Source organism: Hypanus sabinus, chromosome 1 (genome assembly GCF_030144855.1).
Source record: "Hypanus sabinus isolate sHypSab1 chromosome 1, sHypSab1.hap1, whole genome shotgun sequence".
Classification (NCBI taxonomy): domain Eukaryota; kingdom Metazoa; phylum Chordata; class Chondrichthyes; order Myliobatiformes; family Dasyatidae; genus Hypanus; species Hypanus sabinus.
In genome coordinates this window covers 24,712,023-24,728,635 of record NC_082706.1, presented here as the reverse complement: position 1 = coordinate 24,728,635, position 16,613 = coordinate 24,712,023, and the positions used below count along the sequence as shown (strand labels likewise).

Sequence of the window (16,613 nt, the reverse complement as noted above, 5' to 3'; positions counted from 1 at the left end):
ATGCCTCGCTAGTTCATTTGTTGGAGAAATGAATTGCTAAAGGGAGATCTGTTCAGTGCTGTACCCGGCCTGAGAATTGTTTTGTCAAACCATTCTCAGCAGTAATACCTCAATCAGTGGACTGATGAGCATATATGAGGAGCTTAACTTCTATTTCAGCGGTAGACATGCCAGTTTACTTTGGGCAATGAAAATGCCTCCTTATCCTGGGTTGAACAACCTACTTAGCAACCTTACTTCAAGCATCATGCTGCCAAATAGTTAGGATCAGACAAAAGGATTAGTGGTGCAATACATCAAAGGAAATGTTTTATTTACTCTAATAAGAGACATTTAGACAAAATTACGTTCTAGGCAATTCACACAGTATGGTCATTCAAGTTACAAAAATTCACCTTTACAGCATTCACAAATAACTACTCAAAAATTGAAAATGCAGAGTAAATTTCCTCTAATAGAATTGGCATAAAGAGATAAAGTGAATAAATAAACACAAACGTTTCTTTACAGTTTTCATTTCTTGATGCGTGTACAGATGACGTGACTTTGCATCATGGAAAGAGTGCTCGAGACCATGTGCAAAGAATGCATCACCCTCTACCCCACCATCTGCCATTATGCAGGGGCTGCCTGTGTCATTTTGTGAGAATGGCTTTTGAGCTGCTGTGATCATCACCTTTTCTACTAACCCACTATTCTCATCATGATTCTGAGCTGTCACTGCTGAACTGAGTTCTATATTCTGCTGTCAACCACTTTCCCTTTCAACGTGTTCATGCTGTTCTCTCTATGTGGAAGGAAATTGTTTCAAGTAAAATGTCAAAGTTGCCCTTGGACTTGCACCCACGTGCATGAGTGAGAAGTTTAGTTCTATGCATAGATTCTCCAAGTTGTTTATTGTCAATCTCTGTCAGGGTTGATGTCAGTTGGTGGTCAACAGTACGAATGGACTTGGTGGGCCGTAGGGTCTGTTTCCAAGCTGAACTCAATGCCTCTAGGTTCCCGATAGCTGAACCTCTTGTAATCTGGCAACTTTGAGACTTTGGTGTTGAGCAAGTAGACAATAGACAATAGGTGCAGGAGTAGGCCATTCAGCCCTTCGAGCCAGCACCGCCATTCACTGTGATCATTGCTGATCATCCACAATCAGTACCTCATTCCTGCCTTCTCACCATATCCCTTGACTCTGCTATCTTTACAAGCTCTATCTAACTCTTTCTTGAAAGCATTCAGAGAATTGGCCTCCACTGCCTTCTGAGGCAGAGCATTCCATAGATCCACAATTCTCTGGGTGAACAAGTTTTTCCTGAACTCCATTCTAAATGGCCACCCCTTATTCTTAAACTGTGGCCTCTGCTTCTGTACTCCCCCAACGTCGGGAACATGTTTCCTGCCTCTAGCGTGTCCAATCCCTTAATAATCTTAATAAAAACACAAAATGCTGGCAGAACTCAGCAGGCCAGACAGCATCTATGGGAGGAGGTAGTGACGACGTTTCGGGCCGAAACCCTCCATCAGGAGTGAAGTAACATGGGATGGTCGAGGGGGGGGATAAGAAGTGGGGGGAGGGATAAAGTAGAGAGCTGGGAAGTGATAGGTTGGAGGGAAATGGGCTAGGAGGAAGGTGGAGAATTATGGGAAATAAAAGAGAAAGAAAGGTAGGGCTGGGGGGAGATTATAGTGAGAGGGGAAAAGAGAGAGAAAGAGAACCAGACTGAAATAATAGATAGGGATGGGGGTAAGAGGGGGCAGGGGTATCAACGGAGGTCTGTGAGTTGGATGTTCATGCCGGCAGGTAGGAGGCTACCTAGGCGGGTGATAAGATATTGCTCCATCGACCTGCGCGCGGCCTCATCTTGACGGTAGAGGAGGCCATGGACAGACATATCGGAGTGGGAGTGGTCTGTGGAATTAAAGTGTGTGGCCACAGGGAGATCCCACCACTGCTGGAGGACTGAGTGCCGGTGTTCGGCGAAACGGTCTCCCAGTCTGCGGTGGGTCTCCCCAATGTATAAATGGCCACATCAGGAGCACCGGATACAGTATATCACCCCAGTTGACTCGCAGATGAAGTAGTGCCTCACCTGAAAGGACTGTCTGGGGCCTGGGATGGTGGTGAGGGAAGAAGTGTGGGGGCAGGTGTAGCATTTTTTCCGTTTGCAGGAATGAGTGCCCAGAGAGAGGTCGATGTGGAGGGATGAGGGGGGGGAATCGACAAGGGAGTCACGTAGGGAGCGATCCCTACGGAAAGCCGAGAGTGCGGGGGACCACTTCGCCGAACACCGGCGCTCAGTCCTCCAGCAGTGGCGGGATCTCCCTGTGGCCACACACTTCAATTCCACAGACCACTCCCACTCCGACATGTCTGTCCATGGCCTCCTGTACCGTCAAGATGAGGCCACACGCAGGTCGATGGAGCAATATCTTATCTCCTGCCTGACTAGCCTCCTACCTGCCAGCATGAACATCCAACTCACAGACCTCCGTTGATACCCCTGCCCCCCCCCCTTACCCCCATCCCTATCTATTATTTCAGTCTGGTTCTCTTTCTCTTTTTCCCCCCTCACTATAATCTCCCCCCAGCTCTACCTTTCTTTCTCTTTTATTTCCCATAATTCTCCACCTTCCTCCTAGCCCATTTCCCTCCAGCCTATCACTTCCCTGCTCTCTACTTCATCCCTCCCCACCACTTCTTATCCCCCCTTGACCATCCCATGTTACTTCACTCCTGATGAAGAGTTTCAGCCCGAAACGTCGTCACTACCTCCTCCCATAGATGCTGTCTGGCCTGCTGAGTTCTGCCAGCATTTTGTGTTTTTATTTATTTCCAGCATCTGCAGATTCACTCGTGTTGCCCTTAATAATCTTATACGTTTCAATCAGATCCCCTCTCCTCCTTCTAAATTCCAGTGTATACAAGCTCAGTCACTCCAATCTTTCAACATATGACAGTCCCGCCATCCCGGGAATCAACCTCGTGAACCTAGATCTTCCACACAATAAGATGTTACTTCACTTAATCACACGATACATAAATTTTCCAGTGAATCCAATGAATTTAAAGTACAGTATGTAGGAAACTGGACCCCGTGAATTTAAAGGTGCTGTGAGAAAGAGGAGAAAGTGTATAACATCCACCCTCTTTGAACCACAGTTTGCTGTCTGACCCTCACCTACTTTCTGGACTCTGGCTGTGGCAAAAACCTACAAAGTCTCTAATCCAGGGATTCCAACCTGGGGTCCACGGATCCCTTACTTAATGGTATTGTTCCATGGCATTAAAAGTCTGCCCTAATCCCATCCACACATCTGGCCCATACACCCGGACAATCTCACAAGTGCATGCAGCTGCAGATAGCAACTTTAATAAGGATGGTAACAGATAAAAATGACATTCCACAAATGAGTAATTTCTGTACAATCGTGTACTGAATTGTCAAAGTTTTATTGTTACTTATTTCCATACAGCTAAAGAACCTACCTTGTTGCTATACCTCAGTCAGTCCAAACTTGCCCTGTTATGCATTGGAAGCACCTTTCCTATCAGCAAGATTTGAATCTCAATGTCCAAAAAAAAGCATTAAATAAATGTTTATCACTGGAGAGCAAGAACCAATGTGTTAAGGTGGCTGAGAAGTTAAAGAACTTCCACTCTAACTCTTGCTTCAGGCTCTATGACACTTTCACGAGGGCGTGTAGTGTCTGACTAAAACATAGTATAGACATAGCTTCTTTGGCCCACAGTGTCTGCACTGAACACGATGCTGAATTAAACCAATCCTTTTTGTCTGTACCTCATCCACATACATGCATTCTCTGCATGTTCATGTGTAATATTAATTAGGTTTAATACCACCGGCATATGTCGTGAAATTTGCTAACTTTGTGGTGGCACTGCAATACAATACATAAGAGAGAAAAAGAAAACTGTGAATTATAGTAAGTGTATATATATTATAATAGTTGTATTAAATAAATAGTGCAAAGTTAGGAAACAAAAGAAAGTAGTGAGGTGGTGTTCATGGATTCAATGTCAATTTAGAAATTGGATGGCAGAGGAGAAGAAACTGTTCCTAAATAGCTGAGTGTGTGCCTTCAGGCTTCTATACCTCCTACCTGACAGTAACAATGAGAAGAGGGCATGTCCTGGGTGGCAGAGAACTTTAATAATGAACTCTATCTTCCTGAGGCACAGTTCCTTAAAGATGACTGGATACTGCAGAGGCTAGTACCCATGATGGAGCTAGCTAATTTTAACACTCTGCAGCTTACTTTGACCCTCTGTAATAGCCCCCTCTCCATACCAGACGGTGATGCAGTCAGTTAGAATACTCTCCATGGTACATCTGTAGAAATTTGTGAATGTTTTTGGTGACAAACCAAATTTTCTCAAGCTCCCCATGAAATATAGCTGCTGTTTTGCCTTCTTTGTATGTTGGGTCCAGGCTAGGTCCTCAGAGATATCGACACACCCAGGAACTTGAAATTGTTCACTCTCTCCACCTCTGATCCCTCAATGAGGACTAGTTTGTGTTCCCTTGTCTTACCCTTTCTGAAGTGCACAATCAGCTCTTTGGTCTTACTGATGTTGAGTGTTGCTGCAACACCACTCAGCTAGCTGGTATATCTCGCTCCTGTACCCCCCCCCCCATCACCATCTGAGATTCTGCCAACAGTAGTTGTATCATAAGCAAATTTATAGGTGGTATTTCAGCTGTGCCTTGCCACACAGTCATGGGTGTAGCGAGAGTAGAGCAGTAGGTTGCTTGTAAAATGTTCCAGTTTTGCACAGAGCCCCTGATTCTGCAACTTGAGGTTCTCAATTCTACCCCAGTTGCACCTTCTCCACTTTGAGCAGCCATGGACTAGAGGTTCCCAGGAGTCAGTGGGGACATTGCAGTACTACAGGGAGGCTCTGAGCATACCCTTGAATCTCTTCCTCCATCACGTGATGTAACTGCAACACCGTCACCAATAATTTCCCGAGAACTTCCTTATCTAGAGAATGTTGAGCCTGGTGAAACAGTCACCGGTTTATTTGCTTTCTTACTATCGTGACATGTACCAAGATACAGTGAAAAGTTCGTCTTGCACACTGTTCATACAGATCAAATCATTACACAGTTCATTGAGGTAGAACAAGGTAAATTAATAGCAAGTGTAAGAGCTACAAAGAAAATGCAGTGCAGATAAGCCATAAAGTGCAAGAACACAACGGGGTAGATTATGAGGTCAAGAGCCCAACTTACTACAATAAGATCTGCTTAATAGTCTTATATAAATAGGGTAGAATCTGTCCTTGAGTGTGATGCTATGTGCTTTCAGCCTTTTATATCTTCTGCTTGATGGGAGAGGGGAGATGAGAGAGTATCTAGGGTGGGTGGAGTCTTTGATAATGTGAAATGTGATTAATGGGTGAGACAGCAAAGAATATAGTCCATGGAGAGGAGGCTGATTGCAATGATATCTACATCTCTGCTTAAGTTGAGATAAATGAATCCTTCTGAGTCATTTCAGAATGAAACATAACAGTTCTGCATGGACTACAAAGGGCTTGCTTATTTCTGTGCTGTCGTCTTGTTTGACTCTATGACTATAACGGAAAACTAGATAAATATTTGATGGTGAACAGATTGTAAGGGGGTGATGATAGTGCATAGTCAGAGACTGAGGGAAGCGCAAGGCATGGATGCATTGGACTGAATTTGTCTACTGTGAATTCTATGGATGATGGTCCACCACTTCTATTCCTCAACTTGCCGAGCACAGAAGTTTGCCATTCCTTCCATCACAAGCAAAAATTCTGTGTAACTTTTTCTCCAGTAAAAAATTGCGAATAATAGCCTGAGGACATTTTGAGGGAATTAATGAGCGAATAATAATAACATAATACGTTAATGGGCAAACTAGTGTTATTAGATAACCTGTTGATGGTGTATTCTGATTTACATACAGGTAGCATATGGTGAATGTACTTAAATATAATTAAAGCCGCAGTGGTTTTCTATCATCCTTGGCTGGGGAGCAGCCCATGTGTTCAAAAGAATAGACACCAATCCTCAGGCTTCAGGCAGCTGAGGATTTCAGTAAACAGATCTCAACAAGTCTCAAGAGATTGCAAATAAATTTCATATGTCTTTTTCCATTTGATAAAATGTTTGGAAGATTCATCTGGGATCAGCTCTTTTGCATTTTCTTTCCCTAGGGAATTGACACTGCCTAGGAATTGTGCTGAAGGCATTTCCGTGAAATCTGTTCATGTGAAGTCCACTGTGAATTTAATTCTATACACATAAGCGCACACATATTCAATTAGTTCTTTCTTATGTTAGTGAAGGATTATGAGTAGTTAGAAAGTGAAGGGAAATTTGCTGAACTTTTCTTTCTCTGAGGTTTCATTCACAGTATTCCATGCTTACACCCTAAAGACAGATTTGGAAAAATAGCTGCCCAAAATATTTAAAAAGTAAATGGACTCCTCAAATACACCAAACCATGTACACTCAACACCCTTTGAATTTACTGCTGATACAGTCCGGCCATAGCTTAGCTTTAAAATCTCCTAATTTTAAAATACTTCCGCAGCTTCTTTATGTCACTGTGTGTTCTATCAGCTGCAAAAACCTATAAGATCTATTTGCTCCTTCAATTCTTTGCACCCCCAATTTTAAACACTTAATCCTTGGTGTTTAATCTTTCAGCTGCCTGATAATAATTTACTGCTAGCTCTTTCTTGAAGTACTCAAACTGTGTTCTAAGTACCTACTTAAGTGGCCCACATACATTTTTGCATGATAATGGTGCTGTTAAAATTGCAATGTAAATTCAAATAATTGTTTTGTAGTCGCAGTGGGACTATTGACAATAATGCTGCTCCCTCTGTGCACAATCCCTCTTCTCAGCTCTCCCATTGGGCAGAAGACATAAAAGCCTGAAAGCACATAGCCCCCAGCCTTAAGGACGGCTCTATATGACGAATATATATATAGTCCCCTAATACAATAAAATGGGCTCTTGAACCCAAAATCAACCTGGTTATGGCCCTGGCACTTTAAAGGGGCAAGTAGTGGTGAAGTACAGTGCTGATCAATATGAATGGGCACCCACTGTATTCTGTAATCGGAAGTGGCCACATTACCTGCACTGTCTCTGTAACACTTTATTCTGCATTTTGTTATTTTTCTCCCTTGTTCTTCCTCAATGCACTGTTGTAACAGAATGATCTATTTGGATTCCATGTAAAGCAAGTCCTTCACCGTACCTTAGTATAGATGACAATAATAAACCAGTTTACTGATCATAGTGGTTATTGTAACGCCACTACAGCGCCAGCCATCACCGATGCAGGTTCAATTCCCGCCACTGCTTTAAGGAGTTTGTACGTTCTCCCGATGAATGCATGGATTGCCTCCAAGTGCTCTGGTTTCTTCCTACTTTCCAAAGAAATACAGATAAGATTCACAAGTTGTGGAAGTGCTGTATCGGCACCAGAAGTGTGGCGACATTTGTGGGCTGCCCAGCACAATCCTCGCTGATTTGATTTGAAGCAAATGAACGTTTCACTCTGTTTTGATGTACATGTGACAAATAAAGCTAATCGTTTTACTACTGGTGATAACTCTTAACATGCTTTCAAAGTTTTTCCCTCTGAAATCTGCACACGAGGAAAAATCTGTCTTTTGCTTATCCAATTGCAATTACAGAATATAGTGGGTGCCCATTCGTATTTCATTACTACAGTACTTGCCCTTTTAAAAGTTAAATACCTTGAGATTCGTTTTCTTGCAGGCATTTGTGGGAAAATAAAGGAATGCGATAGAATTTATGGAAACTTATCGTAAATAATATCACAAACATGTCCCATTCGACAGCGGAAAGTTTCTTCCTGGCTGAAGTTAATTGATGGGATGGGAATGGTGTGAGGCCGAAGAAGAGAGAGACTTAAAAAAAAGAGACTACTGGGTTTAAGATATTAGGAAGCCTTTCATACAAAAGAAACTAGGGATATGAGATACTGCCCTGTACAAAGGTTCTGAACATGGCTGTCAATTGCAAATCATAAATCGAACTCAATAATTCTTGTTAGCAGGGGTATCTACAAATGTGGAACCAGAACTTAAATACAACCAGGATTAAGATACAGCTCATACTGACTATGCCTAAATTCAAGCAAGGCATGCATTGCTTGGAACTTCTGGTTATAGAACAGTGTACAACGTACTGGCCTCTAAGTTTCCTATGCGTTGAATGACAGAAGGCCTTAATGCCTTAATGTGTGCAAGACCTGTGTCTGGCAGATGTATGCAAATAGTGTACATCATGATGCCAAGTCAATTATGTGAGTTAAGAATGTCAAGAATGCTAACCTCGTGGAGCTGGAGGTAATGTCCAGTGCCACCTTTTGTCATAATTAATTACTTCAATTTGATTTCCAGTGAATGTTGGTCTGAGAAGCATCTGGTGTTTCCAAAATTATCAGAAGTTCGTAAGGCCCACAGTGACTGATGTGCCAGAAGCTTGCGGTATTTGTGCTAGCTGTAAGGCTGCTTCTATACCAGCTGCTCTCTGACATAATAGAAATTATTAGGTGACTGATGGCAGTCTGATCCACAGAACAAGGCACAAGGCGAGCATTGCACTTAGTGGGATATGGCACTTAAATCTGCTAATCTTGCTTGCACATGTGAAGTCATTTGCTAAAAATTCACTCCTTTGCAGGTGGCCTAAACAAACCCAGGAGCATTAGCACATTGTATTCTGTTCCTGGCACTCACTCCATGATGGAATGAATGTCAGGCCAGAGCACAATGTGCTAATGTTCTTTTTTTTAAAAAGCCCAAATTTAGTGGCATCAATGCTCATGAATTCCTTGAGCTTTTTGAGGTGCTGCATCGAGATTCTTGGTGCATGGGCTACCTCAGACTATTCTGTACCATTTCCCTTTCAACATCCGAGTGATGGGCTACCTGGTGCTCTGTGGTGGAAGGTAATTCCTCTATCACACCAGTGCTTTTAGCACAGCGTCATGCCACATTACCTCCAGGTTATTCAATGAGTGCTTGAGCCAGGTCATTGTATTCTCTCCCAAACCATGAGGAAATCCACAGATGCTGGAAATCCAAAGCAACACACACAAAACACTGCAGGTCAGGCAGTATCAATGGAAAAGAGCAAAGCAGACAATGTTTCGGGCCAAGAACCTTCATTAACTCTTTCCCGTGGATGCTGCCTGACCTGCTGAGTTGCTCCAGCATTTTGTGGGTGTTGCTTTGGATTCTCAACGACGAGTTTAAAAGCCACAGTATTCCACTCCTTTAAGAGATGCAGGCTGGCTTTAAATAGGTCAGGTTAGCTTCATTTGATGCCAGCATTTCCAGAAGTTGGGCTCCCAGCTGAGAATGCAGTGAGAACAGTGCAGTTAATACTGGCTAAATACTACAGTAATTAATGAGCTAGTCGCATAAAAGTTGCATGATGCTTTCACTTAGTCAAGTGAGCAAGTCCCCACTGTCTCTTTTCCATATTGTCCAATTTATTCTGCAATGTACCGCTATCAATACCTTGTGGTTGAAATACATCAGAGTACAGATGCAGTCAAATGCTATGAACAATCTTCACTGAGGAAGCTGGGTGAAAGCCAAAGCTGACGATACTTTTAAAGAGGGCAAGAAATTAGATGAGGTAAATGAATAACTGATCTTTTAACAGAAGAAATGTAATTTGAAGTTGGAAATAATTAAATCAAGGATGTCAACAGATTGTAGTTGAAACCATTAAAAAAAGTAAGTGTTTGTAACTACTGACTGGATTTGGGGAAGTATAAAAAGACAGGTTACTTCAGATTTGTGATATCCATTAGGTTCCACAAGAATAGAGTGGGCTACAGTGCTCAGACAGTGCATGGCCCAAGTAATCTACTGCAAGGGGCATTAATAAAAGTAGGCGGCTGGATTAGTGCAGGAGTGGATGTAGTTAGTATTGAATGAAAGAGATAATTGATAAGCAGTTAAAGAAGAGAGCAAGATTCTGAGGGACCTCGGCTAATGGATTTTATTCAGTGGATGTTCAATCTGAGCGGAATAAGACCATAAGGCATAGGAAGAGAATTGGGACATTCAGCCCCTCGAGTCTCTTCCACCATTCACCATGGCTGATTTATTTTCAACCCCTATTCTCCTGTGTTCCCCCCTCAGCCTTTGATGCACTTACTAATCAAGAACCTATCAATCTCTGCTTTAAATATACCCAATTATTTGGCTTCCACAGCCATCTGTTGCAATGAATTCCATAGATCCATCACCCTCTGGCTAAAGATATTCTTCCTCATCTCAGTTCTAAAGGAACATCCTTGTATTCTGAGGCTGTACCCTTGGTCCTGGACTTCCCTGCTATTGGAAACGTCCTTTCCATGTCCACTCTATCTAGGCCTTTCAATATTCTATAGGTTTCAATGAGATCCCCCTTCATTTTTCTAAACTCCAGAGAGTATAGATCCAGAGCCATGAAATGCTCCTCATACATCAACATTTCATTCTCAGGCTCATTGTTATGAAACTCCTCTGGACCCTCTCCATTACCACCATATCCCTTCTCAGATAAGGGCCCAAAACTGCTCTCAATACTCCAAGTGCAGTCTGACCAGTACCTTATAAAGTATCAGCATTACATACTTTAATATTACACCCTTATATTCTAGTCCTCTCGAAATGAATGCCAACATTCCATTTGCCTTTCCTACCGTCGACTCAACCTGTAAGTTAAACTTTAGGGAATCCTGCACTAGGACCCCCAAGTCCCTTTTTACCTCCAACTTTTGAATTTGCTTCCTGTATAGAAAATAGTTTATACCTTTATCCCTTATGCCAAAATGCATGAGCATACACTTGAATGTCAGTAGTTTCAAGCTGAGCTTTCATTAAAGACCATGGCTTGCTTTGCAGAGAACAATGCAAACATATTCAAAAGCTTTGAACACACTGTTCCAAAGCATTTTACCCAGCCGGCGCTGGTTGCAAAACTGTGCTTGTTAATGAGAAACATGTCATCTATAAAGAAGTGTGTTGGCTAACTATTATCTTCGATTGTGTCAACTTTCCTCAAAACTGGGCACAGATGCACTGCCAAGAATCATTCAAAACCTTCTGGGCACAAACAAGAGAAAATCTGATGATGCTGAAAATCCGAGCAACACAGACAAAATGCTGGAGGAACTCTGCGGGCCAGGCTGCATCAATGGAAAAAAGTATCTATCTATAGAAAGCATCAACTGTACTTTTTTCCATAGAAAAAAACTTTCTGGGTGGAAGTTTTTGTGCACTGAGCTATCCAGTTTAGGGAAAGTCAACTTGTCAGTTCTGATTTTTTTTCAGGGTCTGTGTTTCAATAGCAAAAAGAGTATGTATTGCCCACCTGTAGGTCTCCTTGAGAAGGTGGTAGTGAAAGAAAGAACTACTGTTCTGAAACTACTGTTTCCAACAGCAGGGAAATCCAGGACCAAGGGCACAGCCTCAGAATACAAGGATGTCCCTTTAGAACAGAGATGAGGAAGAATACCTTTAGCCAGAAGGTGATGAATCTATGGAATGCTATAAGATGCTTGGACTGTAGAGTTATACGTCAACAGTTGTGGGGATCAAGTGCAAAAGTCACATTAAGACTGAAGATCAGATTAGCAGTCATCTAATTGAGTGGTAAAGCAGGTTTAAGAGATCATTATAAGGTGTTGCTCAGAGCATATGGAGTAATGTGAGCAGTTTTGGGCCCCTTATCTAAGAAGAGATATACTGGCTTTGGGGAGGGGAGGGTCAGAGGTGTGTCATGAGAATGATTCTGGGAATGAAAGGGTTAACATATGAGGAGCATTTGGCCCTGGTTTGTACTTACTGGAGTTTAGAAGAATGAGTGAGGATCTCATTGAAACCTATCAAATAGTGAAAGGCCTAGATATAGTGAATGTAGTGAGGATGTTTCCTATAGTGGGGGGGGGGGGAAGTCAAAGATGAGAGGGCACAGCCTCAGATTAGAGGGATGTCCATTTAGGACAGAGATGAGTAGGAGTTTCGTTAGCCAGAGGGTAGTGAACCTGTGGAGTTTGTTGTCATAGACTGTTGTGGAGGCCAAGTCATTGAGTATACTTAAAGCCGATGGTGATAGGTTTTTGATTAGTCGGGGTGTTAAAGGGAAGACAGTAGAATGGGGTTGAGAAGGATAATAAATCAGCGATGATGGAATGATAGAGGGCATTCCAGATGTGACCTCACCAACACTCTGTAAAGCCATTACAAACCTTTCTATTCCTAAACTCCAACTTAAAGATAAAGATGAACTTAATTTGTCACATGTACTTCAAAACATCAAAACATGCAGTGAAATGTGTCATTTGTCTCAAGGACCTGCACAGTCTGAGCATTGCGTGGACAGCCCGCAAGTGTTGGCGTGCTTCTGCTACCAATATAGCATGCCCAGAATAGGCCGAATGGCCTAATTCTGCTCCTGTGGCATTATGACCTTATCGTAAGGGACTCCTAAGCACCATTATGTTGCTGATTGCAACCATTCAAGGAGAATTGATGCAATCTTCCTTAATTTATCATAAATATTTGTGTGGTGTTAACTGTTAAAAGTTTTTCTACACAATTCAAAGGACAATGTCACCGTCAACATTTCTGTTGTTGTTGTTTTTTTAACAGATGTGGTGTTTAAGATGGATGATGGAACAATCTGTGCCCATAAGCCCTTGCTGATCTCCAGCTGCGACTGGATGGCAGCAATGTTTGGAGGTCCGTTTGTGGAGAGTTCAACCAAAGAGGTAAGGACTCAGTACTATCACACGAAGTATAAAGGTACAAAGGTGGAGTAACGATCTTGACTTCGCAAATTGGATAGAAATAACACTGGGAAGTGATACGAAACAGACTACCAATCTATCACATATTAAATCATCTGATGGAGTCAAAAACTACAGAAGTGTATGAGGCATTTGGAGCTGATTAGCCTGACTTCATTCACTAGGAACGTGGCTGATCCAGTCTTGGCCTCAACACTGCTCAGCTGCTCTGTCCCCATATCTTTCATTCCATGATAACCCTTGAAGCAAGGGGTGCAGCTAACAGAGCTGCCATTTCATAGTTCCAGCAACCAGGTTCAGTTGTGACCCTTAATACAGACTCTGTGGAGTCCGTCGTTCACCCCAGAGCTATGTGGGATTCCCCCTGTCAGGTGGTTTGGTGGGTTCATTGGCCACGTTAAGTTGACCCTTGTGTGCCGCTAAGTGGTAGAATTTGGGAGGAACTGAGGGGAATGTAGGGAAAATTTTATGGAATTGGTGCAAAGGGTGCTTTTTAGTTGGTCGGATTTGTGGGCTGAAGGGCCTGTTTCTGAACTGTGTGACCAGGTTATGCTAAGTAACAGTCAATCATCACCTTGAATGTATTCAACTATCACCCTCTCCCGCCGATCTGGGGAAGAGAATTCTAAATATTCAGGCCAGTAGGGTCTACCCACTAGTACATTAGAAACTAGAAATAGGATTAGGCCGCTTTGCTCCTCAATTCTGTCCCACCATTCAATATGATTGTGGCTGATCTATGCTGGTCTCAGCTCCTCTTCTGTGTCAGTTCCCCCATAACCCTTAGTTCCTTGATCTGTCAAATATTTATTTATCTCTATCTTAAATATGATCCAATGATATGGCCTCTACCTCCCCAGGAGCAGAGAATTCCAGAAATTCACTCAGAGGTTTCTCCAGAATTTTACCCCGGAGGTTTCTGCACACCTCAGTTTGAAAAGACTCACCTCTTACTTTGTAGCTATGTCCCTTTTGTCCCACTAAAGGCAAAATATCTACCCCATCGAACCCCCTTAAGATCTTACCTGTTTGAATGTTTGCCCCTCATTCTGCTGAACTTCAAGGAATACAACCCCAAAATGCTTAGTCTTTCTTGTTAGGACAACCCTGACATCCCAGAAATTAACCAAGTGGTTCTGCTTTAGACTGTCTTCAATGCCAGTATGTACTTCTTTAGGTATGGAGACCAAAACGGGGGGGGAGGGGGGGGGCAGTGTTCCAGATGTGGCCTCACCAGCACTCTGTGTTGCCTCACCAAATGTGGCCTCACCAAAACCTTTCTGTTCTTAAACTCCAACTTATATAAAGATAAAGATGAACTTTATTTGTCACATGAACTTCAAACATCAAAACATGCAGTGAAATGTGTCATTTGTATCAAGGGCCTGCACAGTCTGAGCATTGCGTGGACAGCCCGCAAGTGTTGGCGTGCTTCTGCTACCAATATAGCATGCCCAGAATTCACTTACCCTCACTCATACATCTTTGGAATGCGGGACAAAACTGGCAATCCTGGGGGGGGAATGAAACCCGCAAGGTCACGGGGAGAATGTATGGAATCTTTACAAACAGCAGCAGGAAATGAACCCCCAACTTCTGATCTGTGGTTACGCTAAGCGTCCCGCTGCCGTGCTGCCCACGCAGGCACGTAGGTTAATCTGTTTGTCGGTCCTGCCTGCTAAATCCTTTGTGCTTTGTACACTGGAACATGTAGATCCCTCTGAGCTTCACTCACTTGCACCTCTCAAATCCTGAATGTTTCAGTAGGATTGCCTGTACTGCTGCTATAGGTCCAAACGGCTCAACCTTACTTTCAGGGACAGCCAGGTTAACATAAAGCTGCTGCAGTGCCAGTGACCAGGGCTTAACTCCACCACTATCCGTAAGGGGTTTGTACATTCTCCCCAGTGGCCACGCAGACTTCCTCCAACGCAACAGTTTCATCCCACCTTGCAAAGTCATGCAGGTTAATTGGGCAGTTTAGGCCCGTTATGACAGAAAGGCCTGTCTCTAAGTAAATGTGTCAACCCTTCATCCCAGAAATCAACCTAGTCTCAGCACTGCCTCCAATGCAAGCGTATCAGTTCTTCAGTACAGGGACCAAAACTGCACACAGTACTGCAGGTACAGTCACCTTTATAACTGCCCTACTTTTAATAAAGGCCTACATTCCATTTGCCTTCCCAGCTATTTGTTGTACCTGCATGCTGGCTTATTGTGTTTCACGTACCAGGAATACACCCACATCACCACCCATTCCTTTTGTACTGCAGCTTTTTGTAGTTTCATTCATTTAAATATTAATTTGCCTTTTCGCTTTTCCATATAATCTTACACTTTTCCACTTAATACTGTCTGTCAACTCCCTGCCCACTCATTTCATCAATCTAGATGCACTTACAAACCTCCTCAATTGTTCACCAAACTACTTTATACTTCCTGCCCCTTACACCGCTCTGTCTGTCAAAACTGTCACACACAGATATAGGATTGTTCATTGCTGTTTCCATAACTATATATATTTTTTTGACACAGTCAGGGTTGTTAGCCCTGAGCTGAGCCCCAGAACCTAGAGGACCAATGGACCAATCTTAGTTTGACCTCTACCCTTTGACTTCTTTGGCATGGGTGACCCTGCCAAGAGCTAAAGCACCAGGCCCTGACTCCAGCCAACATAACTCTCCAGGTCATTGAGGCACGCAAGCCTCCAAACCTGCTGGAGGAAGCTATTTTTTGTTGTCAGCAATTTGCCCACAGTACATTCACATCTTTCATTTAAATCGTCATTGTAGATAATAACTAATTGAGACTCCAGCACTGACTCCAGTGGTTAGTTAAAGTACATTTATTATCAAAGTATGAATACATTATACAACTTGAAATTCATCTCCTGACAGGCAGCCACAAAACAAAGAAACCCATAAGAACCTATTAATAAAAAAGACCATCAAACACCCAGTGTGCAGGGAGGGGAAAAAGATGCAAACGATAAACACAAACAAAACTGAAGTCCACAAAGAGAATGGAGCAGTGAGCCGAACTGGACCGTCCCTTGCCTCAGGCTCCCACGCTTCACTTTTTCAATCTGGCTTGGCACCTAAATTGTCATCGGAACTGACTACTGATTTGAAAATGACCCATTTATCCTAACTCTGTGTCTTGTGTAACCGTTCCTGTCTTCAAGTCAGCCTCAAACACCTTCCCTTGTGGGGTATCACGTCTAGAAATCCAAATATATTCCATATAACAATCACCTTTAACTGTCCTCTCTGTTACATCCCCAGAGTCCCACCAGATTTGCCAAATATTTTATTTTCATAAAAGCTTGCATATTTTGCTCGATTCTCTTCCACTTTTCATCATGTCCTGATGAAATTGTATCCCAGCATTTTCATAGCAACAGATTTTAACTTTCTTTCTTCCTCCTTTCTTCAGTCGTGTCATTTTACTTGTGGTTTACCTGTACACTGGGATCTTTCCTAATGTACAGATTTTGTTTGATTATAATCAGTACACCCACTAGCATTCCCTTGGTTATACCCATTTTCTCTGTTGCTTAGACCAAATTGATATCTCTCTGTCTCAGTACAGGCAAAGAGTCTTCAATGTAAACTTTAAATGTTTCTATTTCCAAAGATGCTGCCTGAAATGCTGATTTTTCCCACCATCCTCACCCAGCCAGTTCTTCTAAGACCCCAGAATATAGGCGATATGATCCAGGACTTCAGTTCATTAGTTGCCTAATATTGTTTATCTGATGACATAA

The 16,613-nt window shown here is 42.7% G+C and overlaps 1 protein-coding gene across 2 annotated transcripts in view; it reads left to right on the top strand.

Moving 5' to 3' along the window:
• Positions 1–16,613, top strand: part of LOC132392051 (rho-related BTB domain-containing protein 2-like) — a 91,040-nt gene that overhangs the window by 27,581 nt on the left and 46,846 nt on the right. For both annotated transcript variants that reach the window (XM_059965943.1, XM_059965942.1), the window contains exon 6: positions 12,690–12,808. In XM_059965943.1, the coding sequence (XP_059821926.1) occupies positions 12,690–12,808 (119 nt within the window). The remainder of the gene's footprint in view (positions 1–12,689; positions 12,809–16,613) is intronic.